This window comes from Indicator indicator, chromosome 4, assembly GCF_027791375.1.
Source record: "Indicator indicator isolate 239-I01 chromosome 4, UM_Iind_1.1, whole genome shotgun sequence".
Lineage (NCBI taxonomy): Eukaryota > Metazoa > Chordata > Aves > Piciformes > Indicatoridae > Indicator > Indicator indicator.
Genome location: NC_072013.1, coordinates 7,316,268 through 7,339,476, shown reverse-complemented (window position 1 = coordinate 7,339,476; position 23,209 = coordinate 7,316,268). Strand labels below are relative to the sequence as shown.

Here is a 23,209-nt window from a genome sequence, read left to right as displayed (position 1 = left end):
GTAGGCATGTATGTGTGCATACACAGAGTGTGGGTAGGCATGTATGTGTGCATACACAGAGTGTGGGTAGGCATGTATGTGTGCATACACAGAGTGTGCGTAGGCATGTATGTGTGCATACACAGAGTGTGGGTAGGCATGTATGTGTGCATACACAGAGTCTGCGTAGGCATGTATGTGTGCATACACAGAGTGTGGGTAGGCATGTATGTGTGCATACACAGAGTGTGGGTAGGCATGTATGTGTGCATACACAGAGTCTGCGTAGGCATGTATGTGTGCATACACAGAGTGTGGGTAGGCATGTATGTGTGCATACACAGAGTCTGCGTAGGCATGTATGTGTGCATACACAGAGTGTGCGTAGGCATGTATGTGTGCATACACAGAGTGTGGTAGGCATGTATGTGTGCATACACAGAGTGTGGTAGGCATGTATGTGTGCATACACAGAGTGTGCGTAGGCATGTATGTGTGCATACACAGAGTGTGGGTAGGCATGTATGTGTGCATACACAGAGTGTGGGTAGGCATGTATGTGTGCATACACAGAGTGTGGGTAGGCATGTATGTGTGCATACACAGAGTGTGGGTAGGCATGTATGTGTGCATACACAGAGTGTGGGTAGGCATGTATGTGTGCATACACAGAGTGTGGGTAGGCATGTATGTGTGCATACACAGAGTGTGGGTAGGCATGTATGTGTGCATACACAGAGTGTGGGTAGGCATGTATGTGAGCATACACAGAGTGTGGGTAGGCATGTATGTGTGCATACACAGAGTGTGGGTAGGCATGTATGTGTGCATACACAGAGTCTGCGTAGGCATGTATGTGAGCATACACAGAGTGTGGGTAGGCATGTATGTGTGCATACATAGAGTGTGGGTAGGCATGTATGTGTGCATACACAGAGTGTGTGTAGGCATGTATGTGTGCATACACAGAGTGTGGGTAGGCATGTATGTGTGCACACACAGAGTCTGCGTAGGCATGTATGTGTGCATACACAGGTGTGGTAGGCATGTATGTGTGCATACACAGAGTGTGGGTAGGCATGTATGTGTGCATACACAGAGTGTGGGTAGGCATGTATGTGTGCATACACAGAGTGTGTGTAGGCATGTATGTGTGCATACACAGAGTGTGGGTAGGCATGTATGTGTGCATACACAGAGTGTGGGTAGGCATGTATGTGTGCATACACAGAGTGTGGGTAGGCATGTATGTGTGCATACACAGAGTGTGGGTAGGCATGTATGTGTGCATACACAGAGTGTGGGTAGGAATGTATGTGTGCATATAGAGTCTGCGTAGGCATGCATGTGTGCATACACAGAGTGTGGGTAGGCATGTATGTGTGCATACACAGAGTCTGGGTAGGCATGTATGTGTGCATACACAGAGTGTGGGTAGGCATGTATGTGTGCATACACAGAGTGTGGGTAGGCATGAATGTGTGCATACACAGAGTGTGTGTAGGCATGTATGTGTGCATACACAGAGTGTGGGTAGGCATGTATGTGTGCATACACAGAGTCTGCGTAGGCATGTATGTGTGCATACACAGAGCGTGGGTAGGCATGTATGTGTGCATACACAGAGTGTGGGTAGGCATGTATGTGTGCATACACAGAGTGTGCGTAGGCATGTATGTGTGCATACACAGAGTGTGGGTAGGCATGTATGTGTGCATACACAGAGTGTGGGTAGGCATGTATGTGTGCATACACAGAGTGTGGGTAGGCATGTATGTGTGCATACACAGAGTGTGGGTAGGCATGTATGTGTGCATACACAGAGTGTGGGTAGGCATGTATGTGTGCATACACAGAGTGTGGTAGGCATGTATGTGTGCATACACAGAGTGTGGGTAGGCATGTATGTGTGCATACACAGAGTGTGGGTAGGCATGTATGTGTGCATACACAGAGTGTGGGTAGGCATGTATGTGTGCATACACAGAGTGTGGGTAGGCATGTATGTGTGCATACACAGAGTGTGGGTAGGCATGTATGTGTGCATACACAGAGTGTGGGTAGGCATGTATGTGTGCATACACAGAGTGTGGGTAGGCATGTATGTGTGCATACACAGAGTGTGGGTAGGCATGTATGTGTGCATACACAGAGTGTGGGTAGGCATGTATGTGTGCATACACAGAGTGTGGTAGGCATGTATGTGTGCATACACAGAGTGTGGGTAGGCATGTCTGTGTGCATACACAGAGTGTGGGTAGGCATGTATGTGAGCATACACAGAGTGTGGGTAGGCATGTATGTGTGCATAAAGAGTCTGCGTAGGCATGTAAGTGTGCATACACAGAGTGTGGGTAGGCATGTATGTGTGCATACACAGAGTGTGGGTAGGCATGTATGTGTGCATATAGAGTGTGGGTAGGCATGTATGTGTGCATACACAGAGTGTGGGTAGGCATGTATGTGTGCATACACAGGTGTGGGTAGGCATGTATGTGTGCATACACAGAGTGTGGGTAGGCATGTATGTGTGCATACACAGAGTGTGGGTAGGCATGTATGTGTGCATACACAGAGTGTGGGTAGGCATGTATGTGTGCATACACAGAGTGTGGGTAGGCATGTATGTGTGCATACACAGAGTGTGGGTAGGCATGTATGTGTGCATACACAGAGTGTGGGTAGGCATGTATGTGTGCATACACAGAGTGTGGTAGGCATGTATGTGTGCATACACAGAGTGTGGGTAGGCATGTATGTGTGCATACACAGAGTGTGGGTAGGCATGTATGTGTGCATACACAGGGTGTGGGTAGGCATGTATGTGTGCATACACAGAGTGTGGGTAGGCATGTATGTGTGCATACACAGAGTCTGCGTAGGCATGTATGTGTGCATACACAGGGTGTGGGTAGGCATGTATGTGTGCATACACAGGGTGTGGGTAGGCATGTATGTGTGCATACACAGAGTGTGGGTAGGCATGTATGTGTGCATACACAGAGTGTGGGTAGGCATGTATGTGTGCATACACAGAGTGTGGGTAGGCATGTATGTGTGCATACACAGAGTGTGGGTAGGCATGTATGTGTGCATACACAGAGTGTGGGTAGGCATGTATGTGTGCATACACAGAGTGTGGGTAGGCATGTATGTGTGCATACACAGAGTGTGGGTAGGCATGTATGTGTGCATACACAGAGTGTGGGTAGGCATGTATGTGTGCATACACAGAGTGTGGTATGCATGTATGTGTGCATACACAGAGTGTGGGTAGGCATGTATGTGTGCATACACAGAGTCTGCGTAGGCATGTATGTGTGCATACACAGAGTGTGGGTAGGCATGTATGTGTGCATACACAGAGTGTGGGTAGGCATGTATGTGTGCATACACAGAGTGTGGGTAGGCATGTATGTGTGCATACACAGAGTGTGGGTAGGCATGTATGTGTGCATACACAGAGTGTGGGTAGGCATGTATGTGTGCATACAAAGAGTGTGGGTAGGCATGTATGTGTGCATATAGAGTCTGCGTAGGCATGTATGTGTGCATACACAGAGTGTGGGTAGGCATGTATGTGTGCATACACAGAGTGTGGGTAGGCATGTATGTGTGCATACACAGAGTGTGGGTAGGCATGTATGTGTGCATACACAGAGTGTGGTAGGCATGTATGTGTGCATACAGAGTGTGGGTAGGCATGTATGTGTGCATACACAGAGTGTGGTAGGCATGTATGTGTGCATACACAGAGTGTGGGTAGGCATGTATGTGTGCATACACAGAGTGTGGTAGGCATGTATGTGTGCATACACAGAGTGTGGGTAGGCATGTATGTGTGCATACACAGAGTGTGGGTAGGCATGTATGTGTGCATACACAGAGTGTGGGTAGGCATGTATGTGTGCATACACAGAGTGTGGGTAGGCATGTATGTGTGCATACACAGAGTGTGGGTAGGCATGTATGTGTGCATACACAGAGTGTGGGTAGGCATGTATGTGTGCATACACAGAGTGTGGGTAGGCATGTATGTGTGCATACACAGAGTGTGGGTAGGCATGTATGTGTGCATACACAGAGTGTGTGTAGGCATGTATGTGTGCATACACAGAGTGTGGGTAGGCATGTATGTGTGCATACACAGAGTCTGCGTAGGCATGTATGTGTGCATACACAGAGTGTGAGTAGGCATGTATGTGAGCATACACAGAGTGTGGGTAGGCATGTATGTGTGCATACACAGAGTGTGGGTAGGCATGTATGTGTGCATACACAGAGTGTGAGTAGGCATGTATGTGTGCATACACAGAGTGTGGGTAGGCATGTATGTGTGCATACACAGACTGTGAGTAGGCATGTATGTGTGCATACACAGAGTGTGGGTAGGCATGTATGTGTGCATACACAGAGTGTGAGTAGGCATGTATGTGTGCATACACAGAGTCTGCGTAGGCATGTATGTGTGCATACACAGAGTGTGTGTAGGCATGTATGTGTGCATACACAGAGTGTGGGTAGGCATGTATGTGTGCATACACAGACTGTGAGTAGGCATGTATGTGTGCATACACAGAGTGTGGGTAGGCATGTATGTGTGCATACACAGAGTGTGGGTAGGCATGTATGTGTGCATACACAGACTGTGAGTAGGCATGTATGTGTGCATACACAGAGTGTGGTAGGCATGTATGTGTGCATACACAGAGTGTGGGTAGGCATGTATGTGTGCATACACAGAGTGTGGGTAGGCATGTATGTGTGCATACACAGAGTGTGGGTAGGCATGTATGTGTGCATACACAGAGTGTGGGTAGGCATGTATGTGTGCATACACAGAGTGTGGGTAGGCATGTATGTGTGCATACACAGAGTGTGGGTAGGCATGTATGTGTGCATACACAGAGTGTGGGTAGGCATGTATGTGTGCATACACAGAGTGTGGGTAGGCATGTATGTGTGCATACACAGAGTGTGGGTAGGCATGTATGTGTGCATACACAGAGTGTGGGTAGGCATGTATGTGTGCATACACAGAGTGTGGGTAGGCATGTATGTGTGCATACACAGAGTGTGGGTAGGCATGTATGTGTGCATACACAGAGTGTGGGTAGGCATGTATGTGTGCATACACAGAGTGTGGGTAGGCATGTATGTGTGCATACACAGAGTGTGGGTAGGCATGTATGTGTGCATACACAGATGTGGTAGCATGATGTGTGCATACAGAGTGTGGTAGGCATGTATGTGTGCATACACAGAGTGTGGGTAGGCATGTATGTGTGCATACACAGAGTGTGGGTAGGCATGTATGTGTGCATACACAGAGTGTGGGTAGGCATGTATGTGTGCATACACAGAGTGTGGGTAGGCATGTATGTGTGCATACACAGAGTGTGGGTAGGCATGTATGTGTGCATACACAGAGTGTGGGTAGGCATGTATGTGTGCATACATAGAGTGTGGGTAGGCATGTATGTGTGCATACACAGAGTGTGGGTAGGCATGTATGTGTGCATACACAGGGTGTGGGTAGGCATGTATGTGTGCATACACAGAGTGTGGGTAGGCATGTATGTGTGCATACACAGAGTGTGGGTAGGCATGTATGTGTGCATACACAGAGTGTGGGTAGGCATGTATGTGTGCATACACAGAGTGTGGGTAGGCATGTATGTGTGCATACACAGAGTGTGGGTAGGCATGTATGTGTGCATACACAGAGTGTGGGTAGGCATGTATGTGTGCATACACAGAGTGTGGGTAGGCATGTATGTGTGCATACATAGGGTGTGGGTACATAAGTGTGCATACATAGAGTGTGGGTAGGCATGTATGTGTGCATACATAGGGTGTGGGTACATAAGTGTGCATACATAGAGTGTGGGTAGGCATGTATGTGTGCATACATAGGGTGTGGGTACGTAAGTGTGCACATAAGACATACAGTGTGGGTGGGTATGGATGTGTGCACACACACACATAACAGTGTGGGTGAGCGTGGATGTGTGCACACACACACATACAGTGTGGGTGAGTGTGGATGTGTGCACATACACATACAGTGTAGGTGGGTATGGATGTGTGCACACACACACATACAGTGTGGGTGGGTATGGATGTGTGCACACACACACATACAGTGTGGGTGGGTATGGATGTGTGCACACACACACATACAGTGTGGGTGGGTATGGATGTGTGCACATACACATGCAGTGTAGGTGGGTATGGATGTGTGCACACATACAGTGTGGGTGGGTATGTATGCATGTGTATCATCATATGCAGGACTATGAGAACCACGTTCTCCTACTTCATTGTGCAAGGAAATGCCACAACAAATACTGTAGTGGGAACACAGCAAAAAGACAATCTTGCATTTCATTCTAGACAAAAATTGATTTTGCTTTTGCACTGATGACAAGCTAGAATGAGCATCATGGAATTCTGCTTCTCGTCTCCTCCCCCCTACCCCGCTTCTTTAGAGCAGCTATTTAGATGAAGTACAGTATTAAAAGAGAAGCTGCACAAGTACTGTCTGCAAAAATAATGAATGAAATAAAAAGTTGAGCAACCAAGTTCCCCCCCAACTGAAAATGAAGCTCTGGGGAAAGGGAGCAGGGGGTAAAAAAAAAAAAAAAAAGGGAACTTACCACGCTGCGAGTGAACTTTTCTAGAGAAGTTCTACGACCTGGTTCATTCTCTGGCTTAACAGGGAAAAAAGTGAGGAGAAAAAAATACAGAAAAGAACCCTTCAGCTTAAATGCAGTCTTTCAAAACAGCAGCAAAATATAAGGAAGCAGCAAGAGGAAAAAAAGTTGTAAAAAAAATGTAAAAAGCAGAAATCAATGTTTGCAGCAGCAAACATAAGAAACCAAAACCCCTCAAAGAAAGAGAGACATTGCTACTTTTGCTCTCAGAGTATGTCATATTTTCTCCTGTGAGTTTTCTGAACAGTTCAGACGGGTCTGTGCATTGTTGTATCTCACAGCTATTGATATTGATTTCTTGTTCTCTAAATTTTCCTTCTGTGGCTGCTTGAGCTGGGACCTCTGATTCTGGTTAACATCTGCCAAGCAGCTGATCAGAGGCTCCCATCTACTTGTTTAGAGAGATGGAAAAAACAACTGTGACTTTTATAATATTACAAAGCAATGTGGGAGTGAATTATTGCACTGGACAAAAACCCACCACCAAACCCACTGCCAGGGAACCTCCGCTCTTGCATTCACCCAGAGGGTAGCAGCCCATTTCCAGTAAGAATGGTTACATCAAACCAGAAGACAGCGTATGTATGTCTATGCAAGGCCATGGAAAGACACAGGCAGATTTGGGGCACTGGTATTTTTCTATCTGGAGTACAGGACTATTCATATGCAGGAAGACATTCAGCCTCACTGCAAGAAGACAAGCATGTGCATCATGGCTTTATCAACGTATCCCTGAGAAGGTTGCTCGCTGCAGCGTTTCATTCATTTGGCACAAGGGAGATCTAATTGTCACTAACAAGGAAGAACTAAATAATTTATTGACATGTTTGCTGGAATATCTAAGAGAAAAAAAATCGTTATGGAGAAGAGAAGAAATTCTGTAATCTGAAAGAGAGTTCTTTACTGTGGGTGCTGCTGATTTCCAGGAGAGGAAAATTATTTTGATATGTGGTGAGCCAGCAACATGGAGGTGGTAAGATGGAAGTAAAACTGCAGGAAAGGGGATAAGGAGCTACGTATAAGAGAAAGCCACAATAATGATGGTGTGTGACAGTGCACTGGAAATAAGCATTGCACTGGAGGGGCTCATCAGAGGTGCCTACCTGTCATATCATCTGCCACAGATTCAGCTGCACTAACAACCCCCAGGACAAAAAGCCAAACGCATACCAGATAAATTGGATGAGAACTTGTGTAGGTGAGCCTAGGTAAAGCCTTTCAATTCTTCTGCACATCTATCACAGCTGCCACAGCTCTCCAACAGCTACAAGATGAGTCTGAAATGTCCCAGCCAGAGATGGGGCTCATTCTCCCTGCCTCATTGTCAGAGAGGAGACCAGAACATAAGGCCCTTTTAAGACAAGCAGTATTCTTTGTTCAGAAATCAAGCACCCTCTCCAGTTATAACCATTCGAGGAAGCCACATCATCAGCTCTGTTGTCCCAGAAGTGGTATCCTAAGAGAAAGGTGGAGGCATGTCATTTTAGCCAACACTGAGGATGGAGCCAAGGACTCAGAGCATGTACCAAGCAACAAAGCAGGCTTCCTGGCTGGCAGGGGGGCAGTAATATACCCTGTCCAGTGTTCCCCAGAGGAATACTTAATATGTACTAAACTGAAGGTTAGTTGCCTCTCCCTGCATGTGAGAGGAGAGGAATGGGAAGAGAAATGTCAGCCTCATTCTCCTGCTGAGCATAACAGAGCATTGCAAATCCCCTCCCTGAAGGAGTCTCAGAGGTGTCCCTGCACTCTGAGGCAGAAGTGATGACAAAGAGAGGCTGTAGTCCTGCTGCCTTGGCTGAATGCATCATGATGAGTAGTGCATAGCTGTGCACTGGACTGGCCTCCATGTTGGTCTCCTGCAGGGGTGGCAAGACTCATGGGCAGCACAATTTCACCCAGGAGAAGGAATCCCTAAACAAAAGACAGAATGTCCTGCAAAGGTTCCTAGGGGAGCAAGACACATGGAGTCTGCAGCATCGCATTGCTGCGGGCTGGAAAATCAGTGTCTGGCCCTACTGCATTTTAAAGCAAAGCTGTGGTGTGCACTGGAGACAAAGGAGAGTGCACTGCTGAAAACAGGACACACTGTGCCTTTGCACCTGCTGACTCTGGTTTTGCTACCAAGCAAAGGGTGATGCAGATTCCTACTCAGCAGGCAGGCAAGACAGTGGTCTCCAAAGATGATGAGCACCTTGTTGGGGTGCTGAGAGCTCGCCTAGCACAGGGGGCCACACAGAGGGCTGTTTCCCTACCATGGCTGAGGACATGCATGGGGAAGCAGGCGTGGAGAGCAGCAATAGTGTCCCACAGATGTGCCTTGCAAGCACAGGCTGCAGCAACCCTGCACATTTGGCATGGAGATCGCAGGCTGGGACCAGCTGGATGTGTGGAAAGCTCATCCCCATGGCATCCAGCTCTGAGTCAAAGCATGACATTTTCTAGTAAAAATACAAAGCAGCTGAGGCAGGCTGGCTGCACAGTGATGAGCTGGCCTAATAGCAGCGGGTGTGGGTGCTGGCTGTTCCTCTCTCTGGCTCTTCCTGCCCACTTGCCTGCAGATCATGTGGCTGGCAGCCTGCTGCGGAGGTATCTGACTCCCTGCCTGCATCCCTCCAATGTGGAGGTGTGGATGCTGCTTGGCACAGCAGAAGGAAATTTAAAAATACCAAAATGAAAAGGAAAAAAAAAAAACAAACAAACAAACAAGAGAGACCAAGTCAGATCTTTCTCAGTCCTGTGAACGGTTCTGGGGGATCGCACAGGCAATGTCCAACAAGGCTGCAGTGCATGGAGCTGTGCTTCTTGCAGCACCACAGCAGCGTCTTCAAAACATGCACTGAGAGTGCAAAGGGCAAAGGCAGACAAACACATGTGCATGCCAGGTCAGACAGTCCTCCTGCGTGCACAAAAGGCCACCTTTGCCAGTAAATGCACCAACAGACTCTACCAGCTAATGGCAAAGGACATGTGCATTTGGATAAAATATGAAACCACCCCCCCAACTGCAGATGAAATCTTTCCAGCCCAGGTAGGTGCAAGAAAATAGATCTCATCACTCGGGAGTCATTCACTAATTTTTGACTGTCTCCTCCAAATTTTCCTTTTTTCTCACCATTAATTATTTATCCAGCCATCCCAGTTTTAAGTTCTTTTGTGTAGATTTTGGTGGCACAAAGCAATGTAAGTAGAAAAAAAAAAATAGGAAAGCCAGCTGACACTGATTATTAGAAGTAATTATGAGAAAATTGCTCAGAAGTTTTACAATATTCAAGCCAAGTCCTGCCACTGAATCAAACTGGTCATGTGTGCCCTGATGGGACTGAGATGGGGACAGAAACTGAAGTAGAAACCTTCCTGGACAATACAGAGCAGTCAGAACAGGGGGTCTGGATGAAAGCAATGCTTCAAAAGGCATGTGCTGCAAATACAGCCTGTTCTTCACGGCATGAACCTCCTAGCCATTGCCTTGCAAACACTTTTCTGAAAACAGGGAAATATATACAAAACTTTGGTCTTCTGAACTGCAGGTCTGAAAAAAAATCTCCCTCTCTCCTTTTTGTTGGCTACTGAATTCTTTTTTAGTACTGAGACTTTGAGGCCTGAGTGTTGTCTTTTTTTTTTTTTTTCCTAACTCTAACTTGGTGAAAGCCCTGTGTATCAGAGGGAAGGGCATCAGATGAAAATAAAACATGATGGCTTCCCTGACCCTGACTCAGGAAAAGGCCAGAAGCAGGTCCCATGCTTCTCAGATGGTCACACACACCTGTCAAAGTGAGAAAGCAAAGGGCATGTACAGTGTTACAAAATGGCTGGAATAGTATTTTGCATCTGGTTTATGTCTATTTGCAATTTGCACAGGACCACAGAGAATCAGCTGGTGAGGAAAACAGTACTCTAAACCAAGCAAGTACCAACCTGCTCTTTCACCACTGTGACAGGGCTCATTTCCATAGCTTCACAGCCCATCTGCACTGCAGCCATGGCTACCATTGCAGGATGCTCCCCTACCTGTCAGCAGGGCCAGATGGCAGGAAGCCATCCTGTGCTGGGCTGCCATGAACACCTAAGCCGGGACAGCTTGGCTGCTGCTTCAGGTGGCAGTCAGATGCCTGCTAACGTGGAGATGCCTACCAATGTCATCATTTTACCTTTACAAGGAGTAATGGAAAGTGCCTCGAGGTCTTTCCTGTTCTTTCCTCTCCCTTCCTCTCAAAAATAACTAGCAGAACACGTGCCTGGCTGCTCCTTCATGGTTAACAAAGCTCCTGCACACCCCCACTTCATTCCATGGTGCACTAACTGATCTACACTGCTCTCTCCCCAGGCAATAAACCCCAGCTCTGCAGCCAGTCACACAACCCAAATGTCTCCTTGCCTCAAGCAAGGAGGTTTGTCATGGCACTCATTCTGACATGATGCTTGCTGCTGTCTAAGGACATCCAGCCACCATTTTGGCTGCCATGGAGGAGGGCTGGGGGATGGTTCGGTGGTGATTACCTGCTGTAACGTAGCCTGCAGCAATGTGCATATCAGCAGAAACAGGAGCAGGTCGACACTCAACTCTGCGCAGCATGAGTGAGGTGTGTTGCATAGATACACAAATAAAACATGATGAATTTGTTGGGGAGCTCAGCACCATCCAGCCCTTCACTGCTGAGCCAGCCACTTTCAGCAGCCCTGAGATTTCTACCTGCTACAGGGGGAAGGGCTGGGCATGGAGGCACAGAGCTTGGATCGGGCTGGGCTGTACAGCCATTCCTCCTGAGGACAAGGCTCTGCCCTCATCCCTCCTCTTCTCCAGCTTAGCAGGGGAGGAGGACTTCTGCGCGAGGCAGGGAGCTACACCCAGCTTTCCCCCACTGCAGCTCGTTGCTTCCAATCACGCCCTTGCTGGAGGCCAACCTCATGTTCCCTGCTGAGCACCATGAATCTGCAGGATGGAGGCCAATAATATTGTGGCTATTTGCAATAATGACACTGGCAAGAACCAAGAAAAAAAAAATTCCAAAATGGATTAACAAAGTATGTATGCCTGGTCTGTATGCAGCCTATGTCCACTGTCTTGCATCAGTTAGTGGTGTGAACAATATGTTCATTTTATCCTCCCTGGACCCCCTCATAATTCTGTCATTGTATCTTAGTTCTGACCCATAACTTCTCCTCCCTCCCTCTGTTAATGCACTCCCAGAGCAGGGAGGGGAAGCTCCCACATCTGTGGTTATTGCACAGTGTGGAAAAAAGCAACTCTTCAAACTTAAAGTATCTTACGAGTCTGAAAAATGTCAATCATGTTTTGAGGCCCTGGTCAAGCCTTGTCACCTCTCCTCTGAGCAGGTCACTATTATTATTCCCATTTGGCAGAGAAGAGGATATAAAGCAGGAAAAGTTGAACCCTCTTTTCCCCAGGGTCACACAAGAAACTAAATGGAGGAACCAGGGGAACTGCATGGATTTTGTGGCTCCCAGTTCTGTGATCTAGCCACAGTGAACCTTCCCCTTTTCCCTACCCTCTCAACTTGCCACAGCCCAGTCCTGGAGGGCAAAAGATCCCAAATGACATAAACTTATCCACAAAACACTCATCTGTGAATCGATGCCAGAGATGTTCAGTCACTTTGTGCAAACAACTCCTTTAGCCCAAGTCCATCATGCTGTGCTTCTGACAGAACTTATTTTCAGTAACAAAAGTAAGGCTCTCTCGTATCGGTGTGACGGTACACAGACAACATTAGAATAATATCTCTGGGGCAAGACACACTCATGCCCCAAACGTACTCATCAAGTCTTAAACAACTGAATTTCTACCTCACATCAGTGAATCCAGGACTTCCTATGCAGGCTCTAAACCAAGTCCTCTATCCACACAGCCTCTAATATGCCACTTTCCCTTCCTCTTCTTTCCAGCTATTTCCAGAAGAATTTTAAAGGGATGCCTCCCAAAGCTGCAGCAAAGGTACTAAAGATCTTACCATGCACCTCAGTGTGCAGAAACTTCATGCTCTTTCTGCCACCATCTCTGTACCTACACTGTTTCAGAAATGTTCATTTGCCCAGCTCAACGCAATGTGATTGCAAAGAACTTCACAAATTCTGGAGTAACATCAGCTCCTCTCCTGCTTCATGTGAAGCTGGTGAACAACACATCTGCACAGATTTACTCCTGGCTTTTTAGTGCCTTGCTATTTACTCGTGCACCCACAGCCTCTCTAAAAGAAACAGGATTCTTACATTCACAGCTCTGTGAACATGACACCAAAAGCTGCTCCTCCGGCAGTCTGGGGGGGGATGAGGATGTCATGCTGACACATCCAGGGCTTGATCTGACAGCAAATAAGGATTACAAAACAACCCAAACTACCTCCAGTTTGAATTGGCTCAGCTGGGAGGAGAAAAGTCTCCTGCTTTCAAGAACATGAACCCTCACATGTTCAGTGGAGACTTGAGGGGCAGGAAGAAGCATGAGCTGATGGGGGTCATAAGATAGCAAAGGTTTTCACACTTTGTATGGTCAGAAGACTTCCATGCCCTCCTCCTTTACTCACAGCCTCTGAGCTCTAAGCCAGGTCTAACCTTTCCAAATGTAAGCAAGACTGGTTTATGCTGTCTCAAACCAGACATTTTGAAACATAAGGCTGACTGCTGCCCTCCATTACCTTTCTCTAATCCACCTGCCAGTAGTCGCAAGCACAGGAGACAAGGGGGTTTGTCTCCTTTTGCCACTATATGCATGTTTTTAGGGCACACAATGACAATCAGGACAAAAAATACCACTGGGATTTCATTGTATTGTGTCGATGCAATGTAATGTGGCAGCACACAGAGAATGAAGCAGAAAAACAGCAGGGAAAACGGTGATGGGAAACCATATACTCAGGCTGCAGGAGTCAGTTTATGCATGGTTCTGGAAGCCAAATGTAAGTGGGGCATGTACACGTGTACATGCATGCACATGCACACAGACCAACTCAGGTAGGCCTATGGGAGTAAGTCAGGAGGGGCAGGAAACAATTGAACACAGCCAGAAATACAGAGATCAGTAGCTTACCTCAGCTTACCAGCCCCCTCAGAAAGAAGGGACACTTGGACAGGAGCTTCTGTAACTAGATAAGCACTCCTTTGTAACTAGATAAGCACTCCTTTGCACTCACTCTGAACTGGGGGCTCCTGGCAAAAATATAATGCAGGCAGGGCACATGCAGACACCAAAAAAAGCTAAAAAGAGCTCAAAGCCAGTTCTCCTGTGAGATAAAGTGGCTAGAATTCTTGATTACAGCACAGGTTGCAATTATTTCTCATCTCCAAGGAAAAGGAGGTATGTCTGGGGAGCCAAAAACAAGGGGAAAGGGGGAAAGGAGAAAAGGTGCATGGGAATCACTGCAGCGGGGTCTACAGGTAAGGCATCCAAAGGGAAGATCACATGGTGAGACTAAGCAGGTGAAAAGCAGAATGGATGAAATTTGTTCCAGTAATGACTAGATTGATGTGCTCCTGCTCTCCTACCAGACACCATCTTTGTCTTGAGGGAGAGGCAATGCAATTTTAATTGCCTGCACTGAGTTTGGGAGACAGTTGTGCATGATAAACACCTTTCCATATTATTTTTACTCTGGGTCACCATGTTTTCCCCAAAGCACACATTGAGGCTGTGCATACGGATGCCATACCCTGTGTCCCAAGTGAGGCAAACAAAAGCGCTCATTCCTTTCTTAAATAAAAGGGGGGGGGGGGGGGGAAGGAAACAACAACAAAAAAAGGAAACAATATTTTCATTTTCACACTAGCAGCAAGCAGCAGGCGAGAATCAAGAGGTGCTAGGAGATGCAAGCAGGTCCTTTCCAACAGATACCTTCTTCTTCGCCAGCAGTAAGTCCTGGTAAGCGTTGGAACGGAGGAAGCGCGCATAGCTGTCACTCTTCATCAGCTTGTAAATGTGCTCCTGTGGGACAGGAGGAAATGAGAGATGGAGAATTGTTATCAAACCTCATTTAGACATCACAGGGATTTAAAACACAGCAAATTAGAAGGAAGAGAGGCTGATCAAAGTTCTAATTAAGTCTGCTATTATTGATTATCTGTGTTGTGGGAGTGTACAGGAGGTCCTTCCTGGGGCAGGACCCTGCTGTGCCTGGGGCTGTATGAACACAAAACAAAGAGGTGGCCCTCACCCCAAAGGCTGGCACATATTATTCAGTAATCAGTGTTGTTCTGCAAAGACTGCAACTCTCTGAAGTCCCCAGATTATATGCAGGTGTCTAGTCAGGCTGATATTACTGGGATGTCTCACGAAGGAAGAAGTAAACAACAGAAACTGTCCCATAGGTTGGATCTCATTTTACCACTTATAGATATTTGAACTATCACCCAGCACCCCTCTCCCCTTCATGGAGGGGAAATGATTCTTGGATGCATTTCAGCTCCACTTAAGACACAGACATAAAGCAAACCAACGTGTTAATGTCCTGAAACAGTCTGTATCTCTGTGAGGTTTTAGGACTAGCTCAGATGTGGATGGGTATACCGTATGTATAAAGTTAATTCAGGTGAGTCCCTCCCATACAGTCTTTTTTCTCCTAGCAAGTCAAACCACTGTTAGTGGTTTGATCTGAGAGCACTTAACTATGTGCATCTTCAAGCTTACAAAGTGGTGTTTCCTTGCAGCAGAACTTAATGCCCACTCTTTTCCAATTTCATTTCTTGGTTTTACTTTCCTGCTGAGAATCCCTCAACACAGTCAGCTTTCTCCTAATTATCCCTGGATTTGTAATAGACATCATCCCAAACACGAAGAAAATCAAAATACTTTGACCAAATAAAGACTGAGAACACATTAAGGGAAGTTAAAGAGAAAAAAAGGCACCCTGAACATTTCTTTGCCCAAGGAAGTACTTTTACAGAGTTAACGAGCAATTTTATCTATACTGATTTGTACAACGTGAAATATTCTCTGCTGCCCTAAAGCCATTGTACACGAAACTTTAGAAGAGCCAAACCAGAATGAAGTTGCATAGCTTATTTCACACTGTTAACAAGCCAAGCAGAATTCCCTTATCTTTACCATCATGGGCAATTAGTGATGACCTGTCTATACACAGATGAACTGCTTAATTCAGCTTTCTTGCACTGTTTGGTGTAGTCCTAAGAGGGCCATAACTGCTGCTGGTTTTCCTATGACACAGCACAAACATATCCTTTGAGCTACAACCTGGCATGGAACAATTTTTACTGGATAATTTCCATATTTGCTTTTAGACCTGACACATCCTTGTTTGCGTAGCACTATCCTTCTGAAGAACAGCACAAGATTTTGCAATAGACATGCTCATAGAAAGCCATTTAGCAACTGTAACCCTTACTTGCTGCAGAAAAAAACACAGAGGAAGGCATAGCTTCATACTTCTCACCTACAGCACTGCCATGAGATTCCACATCCAGCTCTGGCGCTTTTTTTTCTATTTATTTAGGACAGAACAACACAAGTATGCACTAAGACGAGATGAGGGAAAATAATGCATGTCATGGATGTGGTTGTCAAAAGGTTTCTGTGTCTCTGATGAAGAGCCCATGTACTCCTAGTGAGTTCTTCATAATGACAAAACCACCACTTATACCTAAAAGTTGTTTTCCTTCCTCTTCCATGACCAAGAAGAAACTGATGAGTCAACAGGGCAGCCGCCTTGCAGCCCATCAACAGTGAAGAGTCTGAGTGGTCTCCAGAGTCCCCTTCCTCCCAGTGGTCCTCCCTTGCAGTACCTAGCACATGCAAGGTGCTGGAGGGAGGCGCTTGCTGAGGCAGCAGGAAGGTGCTATGAGGCCAAGGTAAGGAGGTGGGAGACAGGCATATCTTGATAAATATGTGATTAAGTTTTTTTTTAACACCTTTGGAGTCTAAATGGCTTCTTTACCTGTGGTCAGACAAGTGGGTCTGCTCTGAAGAACCACCAACAGTTTTGGAAAATAACATTCAGTTTTAATTGCCACAGACAGCTCCCATGAGCTGCTTGCAGGCAAAGGAGAACACACCAGGCTGGCCACACAGCCCACCAGAACACCAGCAATAAATATATTTTTTGCTCATGTCAAGAGGACTTCATGTATTTGACCTTAAAACAATAGAGACTCAGTATCGGGCTGTGGGAAGATGCAAAAATTACTTCAATCCTGAGATGAAATAAACCACAATCCAACTCCTTAAGTGAAGCCCTTCCCTGAAAAATAGGACTACTGCACACCCACAACCCAACTGCCAGTGCAGTCAGCTAATTGGTATAAAGCATTTTCTCTGCTTTTCACGTGTTGGAATCACTGAGCAGCAACACTGCTACCTTTCTGCTGTTCACCAAAGACACAATCAAACAGGGAATAACTATTCCTAGGCCTTGAATGCTAATGAAGAAAGCAAGCTGGGCATAGGGGACAGGAGGGACACGCATAGCTTCAGAAGAAAACTTTATTGCTTAATTGCCAGAATTCAAGGGCTTGCTTTGAAGAATCTCTGGACTGGGGGCACAAATTATCATTTATTTCATAGCACTGAATCTCTGAAGCACCTACTGGATGTCTCAGACAGTTGCTCAGGTCAGCAAAGACTGCTTTCCAATTTGCAACAGTATAGGACAGCTTATGTTGCTACAGACACAATCCCCACTGAGACTGCACCATGAAGGTTCCTGCTGAAATCGTGGCTGCTGCTGCATATGTTCAGCCCAGTTACACAACAAACATAGCTCCAGGGCAGGAAACACCAGTGGCTAGGACATTCATTTTGATCTTTAGCCTACTCTGTTCCTTGCCACTGAGTAATTTTCTGCTATACTTTCTAGAATCTTCAACTTTCTAGGGAGAATTTACAGCTAGCCTTTAGCAGCTCTTCATTTCATAAATACATTGAAAGCAACTGGAGGTTCAGCCACAGAAATGTTCTTCTGTGGAAGCCTGAACAACAGGCTTATCAAAAGAGGTGCATGCACAGACTTAGCTGCCCTGTGCAACTTGTGTGAATTGGCTTGGATTTTTAAAATCATGGATTTTCAACTCACTTTGGATCATTGCAACCCACTGATTTCTCACCTCTTATGTTACTGAGCAGCTGCTTTGTTCTTCCTCTTTAACACATAGTGGAGAGGGAGCACAACCTCACCACAAACTGAAATTTCCAACTGCAGTCAGCATCTCTAGGGATGCACTTTATACGTTTGCACTCTCCCTTACACACCCACTGCTGCTGGTAAAAAATCTGAGCCTTCCTACCCTTATGCTGACAGAACTCTGCATTTTGTAAAGTTATTACAGGGTAACGAGTTCATTATTACTGGCTCCCTGAATACACCCAGTAAATGTACTACTTATGTAATTTTTAACAAAGCAGCTGTAGCTCTGGACATTACAGTCCCTTGCACTGTGACCAGCCCGGTCAGAATTATCACTGCAACCTTTCTTTGAAAGCCTCATGGGCAGTTCCCTTTGCCGTATCTGCACAATAGCAGAAGAAACATTTCATCTAGGCAGTGTAGCATCTCCCCAGGTAAGGCTCAGGCTCTTAGCTCCCTGCTCGAGTCTTAAGACAGTGATCTTTTAGAGGGTCACATTGCAAAACCAAAAATTTAAAACACCCAAGTGATCTATTAAACCATCAAACAAAGTAGCACAGGCAGAAAGCAGGGTGGGTGGGTGGGGGAAGCCTTTCAAGATCTGGCCAGGAGCTGACAGGCATCACGCATCCCACCGGTCTCCCCTGTTGCCTTGCCAGCTATCTCTGAGCACCAAGCCTCCATTTCAGGCCACTGCAGTAGCAGCTGTGAGCGGAGACAGGGACTGACTTGGCATGTGCAAGCAGCAAGCCCTGGTGAGCCGGCTTTGTGAGCTGAGCGGTCACTTAGTCCCTCACACAGCATGCTGTTGATGAGTGCTGGCTGTACCAACGCTCCCCTGTGAGGATGGATGCACATTTGGAAATGTCAGCCTAGCGTGGAGGGCAAGGCAATAACCTGCGTTTGTAATTACGGTGGGTTTCACCTCCAGCAAGCAAACAATTCCCTTACAAGACTCCTGCAAGCAGAGCGGGTTTGCTGTCAAACATCCCTACAAGAAAGCTGGTGAGGGACTTTTTAGGGTGTCAGGTAATGATAGGACTAGGGGGAATGGAACAAAAATAGAAACTGGTAGATTCAGATTGGATGTTAGGAAGAAATTCTTCATCGTGAGGGTGGTGAGGCACTGGAACAGATTGCCCAGGGAGGTGGCAGAAGCCCCATCCCTGGAGGCTTTGGCAGCCAGGCTGGATATGGCTGTGAGCAACCTGATCTAGTGTGAGGTGTCCCTGCCCATGACAGGGGGATTGGAACTAGATGAGCCTTGAGATCCCTTCCAACCCTAACAATTCTATGATTCCCAGAACTGCTGTTCTCCAGATCCTGAACCCAGGCAACACAAGCAATGAGCTCTGTGTGCCACTCTTTTTGAGAAAAAGGCAGATCCTCTTTTGTGTTTCATGTATCTGAACCACATTACCTCTGTGGTGGGAAGAACTACACAGCAGTCCTGAAGGCTATCCTGTTCCACTGGGCATCTTTGTACTATGCTTGTATCATGAGAATTACACTTCAGTGTAGCCATCACCACTACAGGAAATAAAAGGGGCAGGGAGGGGAGAGAATTTAAAAGGGGAAATGTGGTCACTTCTGTGAATTAAAAAACAAAGGAACCAGCCAGGTAAATCACAAAAAAATTCTTTTCCACATTTATGTGAAACCAAGAGGAAATCCCACCCCTGACAGCTGACAGCTTAAGTGCAAGGAAATAAGCCCTGCTAAGGTTCAGCATCTCTCGGCTGTTTTCTTCCAGAGCTCTATCTTTGGAAAGAGATGAAGGACAAGCTCTGTAAATTTTCCTGACAAGAGGGGAAAGGAGGAGGGGAAAAAAAGAATAAAGTTTGCAATCCAGACGGGAATGTGGGAGGTGGTTGAGATAGCAGAAACTGTCTCAAAGCTGCACCTGCTTCAAATCAATGCTCTGCAATGTTATCTCAGGGTTCTCTCCTCCCCTGCAGTCAAAGCACAGTGACCCTGAGAAAGGCACGGGTGGCAGCCAAGAAGGACCTTGGGAACACTGGAGAATGATGTGGGAAAAATACTGAGTGATAAAAAAATAACACCTGATGTGCACAAAGCATCTGGCAGACCTCAGGAATTGTGGTCTCTGTTAAGAACATGTGTTTTTGGCAGAAAATTTTTGTTCTCTCTTCTGGATTGTGTTTACGAGATGAGAGGAGTGTTGGTGGTTAAACATCCATTTCTAATCCCACCTGTATCTAACCCACTGTGACATTTTGTGACAGGCTTAACAGTTTTGGAGGTTTGTGAAGGTCAAACCCATGACCTTGGACACCAGTCAGATTCCAGAAAGCCATTAAATTTTAATGTGCTGACAGAAAGCTTTCCCTGTTTGTGCCTAAAGACAGCCACAAGCTTTAGATGATGAAGGGAAATAGGAGGAAATTGCTAATACTTTGTTCCTTTCAAGGGGAAGTTTCTCATTTAGGACATTCTTAGCACATTCCAGGGGGCTTACACTAAGGATAGAAAAATGTTGAGATTCATTTGAGCCCCAAGTGCCCATTTTGCCCTTCATAAACCTCTTTGCTGTACCCATCCCACTAACATATTTTGAATTGCTTTGGAGCATCCCTTCACCCCATCATCAACATCTGGTATTAAACTAGTGAGAGCTGATTTGGAGACCCCTTTGTATTGCAAGCATGTGAACACCAGCAGCTGCCCCTCTGGCCAGCTGCAAGGCAGATTTGCAGAATGTCAAACAAATCCATTAGAAGAGAAGCCCACAAGCAACACAAAGCAGTAGATCAAACAGCTAAATAAATAATAGTGAACTGCAGTGAGTGTTAATGGTTGTTCTACCTGTATACTGGGCACAGGGGAGGATTTCACTGCAGACACATAGGACAGAGCAGCACCTCTGTAAATGCCTTGTGGCTTTCCCTGGAAAGATGATAATGGATGCCAGCTAGGACCTGCTCAGGGTTTGCTTTTGGAAGAGCTGTCTCTATAGCATGAAGGACATGAGAAGGAGAAAGCAGGGAGATGCTTTTCTGAACACACAGCGTGTGACTGCTGCACTTTCCAATTAGGCTTGGCAGCAGCCTAACACCTTTCTCTCACCTCCACTCTGCATGGACATATGTGGCAGAGGAAGTGAGGTGCCAGCATGCTCACCTACTGCAGTCAGGAAAACCTGCTGTCCAAGGAGTGTGGGAGACATATTCTATTCACTCTGTTGCACGCTTTCCAGCTCATCCTCAGGAATCCCACCTGAACAGCATGACCCCCTACAAAACTACCACCAGATCTTCCAAAAAGCCAAAGAAAGTAAAGGAGACCTACTCCTCTTTAGCAGTCACTTGTGCCACCATTAAATGCAACAGTTGCTAGGAGCACTTATACTCAACTGCCATTCCATCTCACTGACACTGCTGAAAAGCACTTTAGAGAAAGCAGGAAAAGGTGCTGAATCAGCTCTGGAAGCTGAAATAGTTGGTAGCTGGCACAACTGAGATGAGGCAAGCAGTGAAGAAGCTGCAGAAGAAAGGACCTTCACACTTGCCCTGATTGAACCTGATGGGAAAACACCAGTGTGGGGGGAGGAGGCAGGGAAGCACAGAGTGGGGTTATTCCAATTCCACTTAATGTCTCCAAATCCCCGCTAAGAAGGCCTCTGGATCCGCTTATTCTGGTTCTTGCATTTGATATTTTACATTTCTCATCACTATTGTACTGTGGGGCTTGAGCTCTCTGCAAGCATTAACCAGGGAGAGCCCCCTTCCCAAAGCCTCACCAGTACCTGGCAGTAGTGCCAGTGAGTATGGCCAGAGCTAAATGGGTGTTCTGGCTCCTCTGGGAGTGCTAGGCTTTCTTGATTTATAGTTCAGAAAAGAAATATTTCAGGCAGGTAAATGGCACATAAGGGTCTTGGCCTGAGCATGAATTGCTCTGGAAAATCTGAGCAATATCTTCTTGGCCGCTCTCAAGTTATTTAAGTGACACAATAATTTACACCCACAGTTTTAACTGCTGCATTTTCTTCACACTCAACCAAGTTGGCTTTGCCACGAACGAAAAGAAAAAAAGATGAATAATTATACTGTAATATAGACTAACCTCCCTGCTAAACTAAAAGGCATTTCAGGGAAGAAATGAAATTACACTGGGCTGAAGGCACAGGAACATAAGAAAGAGCTTTAGCAGGAGGGATAACTGTAAGCAATGAGAGCTCATTTTGAGTAATACACAGAAATCCTTTGTTTAGCCCTGTAGAAACATAGTTGGAAACACAATGTAAATCTTTCGTGGGAAAGTGCATTGATAAAAGTAACACATAAATTTAGCTGTGGCTCCTCTGCAAATTGATGAGACAACTGGTTTGCTTCATACCTTCCAACATACAAATGGGAAGGCAGCGCTGCCAGGGGGTCCGTAGCAGACGCAGTGCGGAAGAGTAGAGAGACGAAGGGCTGTCAAGCACCGTGCAGTTAAGGGGTCAGCCTGGTACTGCAGGAGGATTTAATCCTAAATATAGCAAGGGCTATCCTGGGAGACAAGAGTGGGCTGCTGGGAGTCTAACGCTGTATGAGCAGCTTTAGGTTTTGAGAACAATGATCGTGGCTAAGAGGCTGATTCTCTCAATATGGGCCAAATCCTGGCTACTGGCAAAAAGCCCAAGTGAACAGGTTTTGCCTGGGAGGAGGGGACAACCTTGTATAGCATTTGGGAGACTAGCATCTCTTCCAAGCGACAGCTAGGAGTTGCAGCAATGAAGATGCAGTTTGTCACTGCTATCTATACTGCGGTACAGCTGTGAGATATAACTACTTAACCTTTTGGGCAACACCCTGATGCTTGTAGAACTGCCTACAGCTTGCTCTCTCTGTTTTCTCTGGAGAAAATCCTGCCAAAAAAGCTGAGTTGTGCCATGGAACAAGCAGAATCCTTCACAGAGCAGAAAGGAAATTCTGTTGCACTGGGGCAGTCTGTGTCCCATAGGATACAGTGAGAGAGCAGGATGCAGCCCCACTGGAACAAGCAGCATACAGCTTCCAAGTAAGAGTGGCTGTGTTGAGATAGGGACCACCAGCCCTGCCTATCTAGAGAATACCTACCTAGAGAATCTGCCGGACACAGGAACAGCCTTCTGTGCCTCGTCAACATTTTGCCTGCAAGGTATCTACTGCTATATCACCTTGGACTGCCTTTAAATGATTGAATTCAAGCTATTGGAGTCCCCTCTACAAATGTGTATCAAAATCCTACAATCTTTTGCCAATGAACCTCATCCTGACAGCACAGAACAGTCATAACTGCTGCAGGCTGAGAAGGGGAGATGTGAAATGTATTGTTGATACATCTCCCTAAGGCTGTTTAGGAGTTGTTGGCTCTGTTTATTTGTTTTAATTACAAGGGTAAACACTTTAAGAGATAACAAACCTTTAGAAAAATTAAAGG

At 46.2% G+C, this 23,209-nt stretch overlaps 1 protein-coding gene across 1 annotated transcript in view; it reads right to left on the bottom strand.

The window, feature by feature from the left end:
• Nucleotides 1-6,479: 6,479 nt before the first annotated feature.
• The window catches only part of RGS6 (regulator of G protein signaling 6), a 228,893-nt gene continuing 212,163 nt past the window's right edge, over nucleotides 6,480-23,209 (bottom strand). The window contains exons 15-17 of the mRNA XM_054400221.1: nucleotides 14,545-14,634; nucleotides 6,635-6,692; nucleotides 6,480-6,523 (exon numbers count right to left, since the gene is read on the bottom strand). Coding sequence (XP_054256196.1) covers nucleotides 6,480-6,523; nucleotides 6,635-6,692; nucleotides 14,545-14,634 — 192 coding nt within the window. The remainder of the gene's footprint in view (nucleotides 6,524-6,634; nucleotides 6,693-14,544; nucleotides 14,635-23,209) is intronic.